The 8984-nt window shown below is 39.2% G+C and overlaps 1 protein-coding gene across 1 annotated transcript; it reads right to left on the reverse strand.

The window, feature by feature from the left end:
- Positions 1-464: 464 nt before the first annotated feature.
- LOC131428978 (uncharacterized) lies at positions 465-5909 on the reverse strand. Its single transcript, XM_058593035.1, has 2 exons — positions 1064-5909; positions 465-961 (listed from the first exon to the last, which is right to left on the reverse strand). The coding sequence occupies exons 1-2, from the start codon at positions 5907-5909 to the stop codon at positions 465-467; spliced, it is 5343 nt and encodes a 1780-aa protein (XP_058449018.1).
- Between the last annotated feature and the right edge of the window lie 3075 nt (positions 5910-8984).

Raw genomic sequence — 8984 nt, forward strand, 5'->3', positions numbered from 1 at the left:
GGTTTGAGGATAGGAATTACTTTAGCGTTTTTCCATCTTTTTGGGAAGTAAGCTAATGAAAAACACTTATTGAAAATTTTAACCAGAAGTCTCAAGGCAACATCGGGAAGATTTTTAATAAGAATATTAAAAATTCCATCATTACCAGGAGCCTTTATGTTTTTAAGTTTCCTAATTGTTTCTTAGATTCAATAAAACGCAATCAAGTGGACTGTATAAAATTAATTTATTCGTTGCAACTAAAAAACACGTCATCACGCGTCGGTTGATTTGCACTTGTTTCTTCTTCTGAGAAAATTTATACTGCGCACTTATCTTAAAAAATGGGTGCCAACATGACACAAAAAAAAAACTACCTGTCAAATACTGAACCAGGGACAATACACTGTAAAGAAATAGTTTTGTTTCGTTTGTTTTGTTACACTAAACATCCTCCCCCTGTTGAGTAAGTCTCAAAACTTTAGCTAATCATTGTCTTCTATTGGTAAGATGGCTATTTTGGTTGTCGGTCTCACGTAGTTCCCTCGACTGGTTCGAACCTTTACTACTCTGATGATTCCGTCATTTCCTGGGTAGACTTCAATAATTCGGCCTAGTTGCCAGGTCATCGGTGGTGCATCGTCCTCCTTCAGGATTACAAGCAAGTCGTTTCGAATTGCAGTGGGTGTTTTATTCCATTTTCCTCTAATTTGAAGTGTCGTAATATATTCATTAGACCAACGTCGCCAAAAACACTGTTTGTATTTTTGAACTAATTGGTATCTCGATAGTCGGTTTTCTGCCAGCTCTGTATAAAAGGGCTCTGCGATTGCTGTCAACTCTCGCCCAATCAGAAAATGTGCGGGACTTAATGCGTCATAATCTAATGGGTCATCTGATTGCGGACAGAGTGGCCGCGAATTTAGGATTGCCTCAATTTGCACAAGAAGAGTGCTCATCTCTTCGTAGGTTAAATGAGCTTCTTTCAATACACGATATAGATGATATTTTGCGCTTTTAACGCCTGCTTCTCAAAGACCTCCTTGATGTGGTGCCCTTGGAGGTATAAAATGCCAAGAGATACCTCGTACTTGGCAAAATGAATCAATTTTCATTTTCAGAGACTGTGACGAAAGAAGCTGACGAAGTTCCTTCAGCTGGCGTTCAGCGCCGACAAAGTTTTTGCCATTGTCCGAAAATATCTCAGAAACGTTTCCTCGTCTGCCAACAAATCTATGTAGAGCTCCTAAAAACGTATCAGTTGATAATGAAGACACTAATTCAAGATGCAATGCCTTTGTAGTCATGCAGACGAAAAGTGCTATGTATCCCTTCAATGGTGCCTTGGATCGTCCTTGCTTTAAAAATACCGGACCGGCGTAGTCCACCCCAGTTCTCATAAATGGCAGAGCGGGTGTTACACGGCAACTCGGCAAATCACCCATAAACTGTTGAACATTCCTTGGATTTACACGAAAGCACCGAACACACCTCTTCAATATGCGAGAAATACATCGTTTAGCCTTCACTGGCCAATATTTCTGCCTTAATATTGCAAGTAACCCGTTCAATCCAACATGCAAGTTTTCACGGTGCAAGGTAATGATTAGTAATTCTGTCAAATGATGCCTTTCGGGTAGAATCAGAGGATGTTTCTGATCAATTGATAAGTTAGAAAATCGTAATCGACCACCAACTTTCAAAAGCCTCAAATCTTTATCAAATATTGGATTGATGTTTCGTAATGTTCCGCTAACTGGTAAGCCTTTAAGAATACAGTTGATTTCGTCTTTAAACTCCGTTAGTTGAACTGCCCTTATTAAAGATAACTGTGACTCACGAAACTCCTTTATAGTTAAACCACCACCTCGTCGCTGATCTGCTGGTCGTCTACAGTTATGGACGAATCTGGCAACATATGCAAATACTCGTTCTAGCTTACGAAAATCACTGTATCTAGAAATTACACTCGTTAAGTCATTTTCTGAAACGGCTGTTGCCACCATCAACGTAGATGATCCCATTTTGAGAAGTTCGCCTGATTCAACTTCCATTGGGATTTCATGATTGTAATATGACGGTTTTGCCTCGTAAGTGTGCAGAAAGTTTGGGCCCCTCCACCATAAGTCTGTAGAAGTTAATGTCGCCGGATAAATCCCACGCGAGATAAGATCGGCTGGGTTCATAGTAGTCGGCACATAGTTCCATTTATATGTACATGTTAATTGTCGAATGTTGGAAATCCGGTTGCACACAAAAATTGGTGATTCAGGCTTCAGATTTGCAATCCATGACAATACAATTTTTGAATCCGACCAAAGCACTGTGTCACTTATGGTCACGTCTATTGCAGGCATTACCTTTGTCACTTGCTCGGCTAGAAGGTTTGCTGCGCAAAGCTCCAAGCGAGGTATTGTCATTTTAGTTGGATCCGATTCTCCCTTTTGTTTTCGCTTTAATTCCTTCAAGGGCGCAACCCTTGATTTGCCACACAATAATCTCAATTCAGCAGATCCATCTTTTCTCACACTTCTCAAATATATACAACTACCGTATGCCTTCATGGATGCATCCGCAAACCCATGAATTTCATGTTGTGCTGTGCCACTCACTGTGACGTTTCTCGGAATCTTCAATTCACTAATAGCACACAGCTCTGACCTGAATTTTCTCCACACGTTCAACGGTTCACCAGAGACGATGTCATCCCAATTGATTTCCTCCTTCCAAAGTTGCTGCATTACGAGTTTTCCTATCACCACAACTGGTGCTAGTAATCCGAGAGGATCGAACAATCGTGCGATTTCCGACATTATTTGACGTTTTGTGAAAGATTTAAAGGAATCATCCATAGGCTTCGCATGAAATACAAACACGTCATCAACTGGATTCCATAACAATCCGAGTGTTTTGATGACACCATTCACATCATGGTTTTCAAAATCAAGTTGTTTCTCACAAAATTCAACGGGAATCTCATCCAAGATAGCAGCATTGTTGGCGCACCACTTTCGTAGCTCAAAACCTCCTCGCATTAACATTTCAGTTAAGTCACGTTGTAGCTTCTTCGCCTCTTCCAGATCATCCGATCCTGTCAGTACGTCGTCTACATAGAAGCTTTTCAATGCCTTGCTACTAGCTTCGGGATAATTCATCTGTTCGTCAATCGCCAGTTGGTTCAGGGATCTGGTGGCCAAGAACGGGGCTGCCGATGTTCCATACGTGACAGTTTGTAATTCAATTGTTCTTAATGGTTCAGTTCTATCGTCTCTCCACAGAATTTTCTGATATTTGCAATCGTCTTTGTGGACCTGAACTTGGCGATACATTTTTGATACATCGGCAGTAAAGACATATTTGGGAATACGAAATCTCAAAACAATATCAAACAACGTGGGTTGCACTGTGGGTCCTGTCATCATAACATCATTCAGCGACAGATTCGTAGAGCTCATTGATGATGCATCGAATACTACCCTTAGTTTTGTCGTGGAACTTTCTGGCTTAAGCACACAATGATGCGGTAGGAAATATCCCTTGCTTTCGTCGTCACATTTTTCATCAATAATTCGAGCATGACCCAGAGCGATGTATTCGTCAATGAATGCCTTATATTGCTGTTTCATTATAGGATTCCTATCAAATCTGCGTTCTAACTGCGTGAATCTCTTTTCTGCTACTGCTTTGGAATCTCCAAGTTCGCCGATACTCTCTCGAAACGGTAGTCGTACGGTGTAGCGACCACTTTCGCTGCGTTGATGTGTTTGAATGAAATGTCGCTCACACTCTTCATCCTCTCCTTGATCCAACACAGAATGACTCTGTTCATCAATCAACCAAAACCGCTTCAACATTTCAGTCAATTCTTGTTTAGACGACTCCTTGGACACTGCATGACACATACGAACAGTGGAAATCAGTTTCAAATCAGCTACGCGCCCCGATACTAGCCATCCTAATGAACTGTCTTGTAGCACCGGCAGGTCCACAGACATGTTAATCTTATCCTGGTACAATAAATCGTAAAACATTTCAGCACCTATTAACAGATCGATACGGCTCGGTTCATGGAAATATGGATCTGCCAACGCCAAGTTATGCGGTATTGGCCAGTTTTGAATCTCCACTCTAGCAGTAGGCAATGTTCCAGTAACTTTTGGAACAATCAAGTAATCCAGGCAGAAAGTGTGGTTTGACGTTCTTGACCGAACTTTCGCATGAACTTTAAATTTCACCAATGTTTTCATCCCATTGACTCCTACCACAGGAACATTCGCCGACTTCCTCTTTAGGCTCAGAAGATCCACAAATCGTTGTGACATGAAGTTTGCCATGGCACCCGAGTCCAATAACACTCGACATTTGTGCTCCAATCCATTTACATCCAAAACATCAACAATCGCAGTTGCTAATAATATTTGTGTTGTTGTTTCACTAGAGCTGCAAGACACAGTGCATGTCGTTGCAGTCGGTGTCGGAATATCCACTCGCTTAGTAGATTCTTCGTTGATATTCATATCCTTATTTTGGGATTTCTTGTCTTCAGGATGCAACAGCACATTGTGCGTTCGAGAACACATTGAACATTTTTTCTCAGAATTGCAATCTGCTGTTCTATGACCTTTTTTCAGACAAGTAAAACAAAGCCCAATCTGTCGTGCTCTATTATATCGAGCATTTACGTTTAGCTTTCTGAACATTTCACAACTCTCAATATCGTGATTCTCATCGCATACCAAACAGCTGTCGTCAGTCTTACCCACTGTACTCGTGTGAGCTTTACTAGAACCGGAATAATTCTCAGATCGAGACATAGGATTTTGATAACGATTCTTCTGTGCTGGTTTCGCCTTTTCGCATCGTTCCAATACGGACTGCTGATTCCGTAATACAGCAATCATGTCTTTGTACGAAGGCAAACTTTTACGTTTTACACTTGATTCCCATACCTTTCGCGTGTTTTCGTCCAATCTAGAAGCAGTCAAATTCGTAATCATTGCCTCAGACAGTTTGTCCATTTTTAGATCATGATATGCTAGAGAACTTACGCATTTCTCGACATCATCGGTCAGCGTTTTCAACTGAGAGAATGATTCCAAAGTCATGGGTTTCAAGTTCAATAATCTAGCTATTGTTTCATTTATCAACGCGGGAAGGTTTTCGAATTGTTCAGTAAGCGACCTCCATGCACCTTCGTAGTCATTATCCCTTATAATCTGTTGATCAATAGCCCCATGTGCTTTCCCGATCAATGCCTTGTCGAGATAGTGTAGTTTGGTCGCTGCGGAATCCGCGGTGCATTTATCGGCGATATCACAAAACATCTGCTTAAACTTAAACCAATTCTCATACCGACCATCAAAGACAGGAAGTGCTGTTTGTTGTAGGACAATCGTTTGTGGGAATGCCATTGGAAAATTCATACCACTGCTGCCTGGTTGAGTGCTGCCACTGCTCCCCCTACCAGCAACAGCTATAGCTTTATCGGCGGCTGTTTTTTCGTCCTCATATGCTTGCAACATCTCACATAGAGCGATTCGTGTAAATTCATATAACTCCTCAAATTCGAGAAAAACTGGTTCGAACTCACCCGCTTTTGCTGGATCCGCAAGGCAGATGCGATTATGAAAATCGTTAAACTCGTCGTATGCTGAGTCAGTCGTTTTAAGATAAAGACTCAGCGCATGAACACTGAATTTTCGATGATCAACATTTGCCAATTCAATGACTCTCCTTATTCGCGTCACCTTTGCCTGCGCCACACGACAACAACGGCTCAGCGCATCTACACTTTCTTCCATCTTTATTTTATTTTTCTGTGTTTCTTGTTCTTCACGTTGCTCATGCACTGACAGCACTGGCGAACTTTTTGCTAATGGAGACGGAACGGCATTGAAAATCAACTTTTTTCCACCGGATCTTAGCATCATTATGCGTCAAGATATTTCGGCACTCGTTTTATCAAACAGTTTTTTCACTTCTATTTCTACCGATCACTTCACAAGCATGACCTTTTGTACGATTCAAACTTTTTCCATGCGCTCATGGAATCAATTCACTGCTTCCCATTTTTCCAACATGGCGTCAACAGCGTCGAAATCGAAAATCACTATCCCTGAAGGTATGTCACAATCTTTCACAAATCAATTCGTTCCGTGATCATGTCACGGTTTATATGCAACCAAGCATCAATTTTTTCAACGACACTGCTTGCTTTATTCTTCGATTCGCGTCACTTCGCACGCAAACAACAAAATTATCCAAGCGATGCCTCTAAAATCACTTTTTTGTTCACTCGCGGCTTTTGAATCCGGCTCGATGGACCAATGTTTCTTAGATTCAATAAAACGCAATCAAGTGGACTGTATAAAATTAATTTATTCGTTGCAAGTAAAAAACACGTCATCACGCGTCGGTTGATTTGCACTTGTTTCTTCTTCTGAGAAAATTTTTACTGCGCACTTATCTTAAAAAATGGGTGCCAACATGACACAAAAAAAAAAAACTACCTGTCAAATACTGAACCAGGGACAATACACTGTAAAGAAATAGTTTTGTTTCGTTTGTTTTGTTACACTAAACACTAATAATTGATTTAATTTCATCAAAATTCGTCTCAATAATGTCATCTTGTGATAACACTTGGGTTGAAATATGATCATATTTCACTGAGACTTAATTTTCAATAGGACTCACAACGTTCAAATTGAAATTGTGTACACTCTCGAACTGCTGAGCAAGTTTTTGAGCTTTTTCGCCATTTGTAAGAAGTATTTGATTTCCTTCTTTGAGAGCAGGAATTGGTTTCTGAGGTTTCTAGTAAAAATATAATAAATATAACTTTTCGAAGATGTCTATAGTTGACGAACAACTAACATGCCATTGTAGATTTACATCAATACAATTACAATGCGAGACAACATTTTGACTTCAATATACTAGCAGCCTGGAGCGATGCAACCAACAAAGCAATATTGAATCCTCGACTTGCATAGAATTAGCATGCTTCTCGATTTTGCTACCAATATCACACACATTCAAACTGAAGCGGATTTTCTTCAGTTCATTGAAAAATTGATCTTATTCCGTGAAAAACTTTGAAAACTTTACAAAACTTGAATTATTACGTTTATAAATTGAATCAGCATTGTTGCAAAATAATTTGTATTTCATTTAGTACTTCGAAATCGTCAAATTACATCGAAATCGGTTATATGAAATTCATCGATTTTCCATGCAAAGCGTGAAAATCTTTTCCAAAAATGTGTCCTTGTAGCCAGCATGAGGTTTATTTGAAAGAAATTCATGTCATCGCATTATTTTTCCAGATAATTGCAAAAGATCACAAAAACGCTCATTTTTCCGAGCTATTTTTGATAAGACTCGGAAAATCCTCCGAATTTTCCAGCCATTTTCACCCTGCAGACAGATAAAAGTATTTCAAAGGTCTGTATGTTTTTGGTTTTGGCAATTTTTTCAAATTTTCCATCGAAAATTTCCTAAAACCACCCGCGCGCATGGTACTTGGACGATGGTCTTAAGCACTGATGAGCCGAAGGTGAAAAGCGAAGAAATAGAAACAAAATATGTGCTTTTTGCACAAACAAACAAAACCCCTAAATGTTCACATTCTGCGACGGCCAGTAATAAGCCGTCAATCGTTTACGCCTGAGACATCAGAAATAATATAACACCTGTTGCGATTTAAGTTGAACTGCTAGGAACGAGATGGCAGTTCAATTTGAAATGCTTTAAGCACTGATGAGCCGATGGCGAAATGCGAAAAAATAGAAACAAAATATGTTTTTAGACTTAGATTCCGCACGGTAGTAGCTATCCAACAAAGCCATGGATTGTTGAAATCCGTCCATTTTTAACGGAAACATCGATATTTTTGTGTAAGCGACTTATTCCCCTATTCCAGCAGTAGGAGTTTTGAGCGCTGTATGACTAAGCAAAGCTTGGGAGCAACGTGAAACACGATCTTTAATACTGTAACATACAATTGTTTCTAAATACCAAAAAGACTGTGTACAGCATCTTTTTTCATGACTTTTTGCTTCGGACCGATTTTCGCATGGTTCGTTTTCGGCAATCTAATCGTTCGAATATAACATGTAAACCAGATGATGGCAGCATTTTCATGTTGAAAGTAATTCCATAATAATATTTATTCAAACTACTTAAAGCAATAAATGCTAAAGAACGTTACACCCATATACCATTCGAATCAGTTCGTCGAGATGAGCAAATACGTGTGTGACAAATAATTTAACTAAATTTTCTCGTTTTCTATAAACTCAGATTCATATGAAAAGTCGTATACTCCCAAACAAGCTTCCTGAATTACGTTTGTATCCGACTTCTGCTTGCGGAACCACAGGATGATATGTGAAACAAATTTAAAATGATGCAACTCATTTTTCTCGTAGATGGCTGAACCGATCTAAGATTCGAATGAAATCTAAGAACCATCTAAGATTCAAATAAAAAGTCTTAAGATCCTATAAAACATCTGGCTTTTTAGTCAGATCCAACTTCCGGTTTAGGGGATACAGGGTGATTAGTATAAAAATGTCTATTTCGCATAAATTAATCTGGTTTGCAGATTTGGATAGTCGATAACCAAATAAACTTATTTCAGTTTTAGTATTCAGTTTTCGATTGGGAAGGTATTCAAAACATTTAATTCGCCCTACGATTTCTCAAAGATGTCTACACTGATTTTTAAACATTTTGAATCAAGCTTCTCAAGTGAATTTAACTGACTTCGGCTACACGGATTTTCGAATTCCGGTTCCAGTATCGAATCGTTTCTTAAAGCTCAATCGTTTTCTCAAAAAAGGTCAAATCGAACTTCAAAAGCAAAAATTAAAATTAAAGAATTTATGGTCCCATACAAAATTAATGAATTTTATCTAATTCTGACTTCCGATTCTGGAATTACAGGGTGATGAGTTTTTAAAATTCAAACCGTTGTAGAAGATTACCATCCCAAAAGAGCT

This window comes from Malaya genurostris, chromosome 2 (assembly GCF_030247185.1).
Source record: "Malaya genurostris strain Urasoe2022 chromosome 2, Malgen_1.1, whole genome shotgun sequence".
NCBI lineage: Eukaryota > Metazoa > Arthropoda > Insecta > Diptera > Culicidae > Malaya > Malaya genurostris.

What these genes read in the sequence shown, in the direction of transcription:
- LOC131428978 (XM_058593035.1), bottom strand. Translation starts at nt 5,909, where the DNA reads ATGATGCTAAGATCCGGTGGAAAAAAGTTGATTTTCAATGCCGTTCCG. An exon ending in TTCATTTTGCCAAGTACGAG is followed by an intron (nt 962 to 1,063) that starts GTATCTCTTGGC and finishes GTGTATTGAAAG; the next exon opens with AAGCTCATTTAACCTACGAA.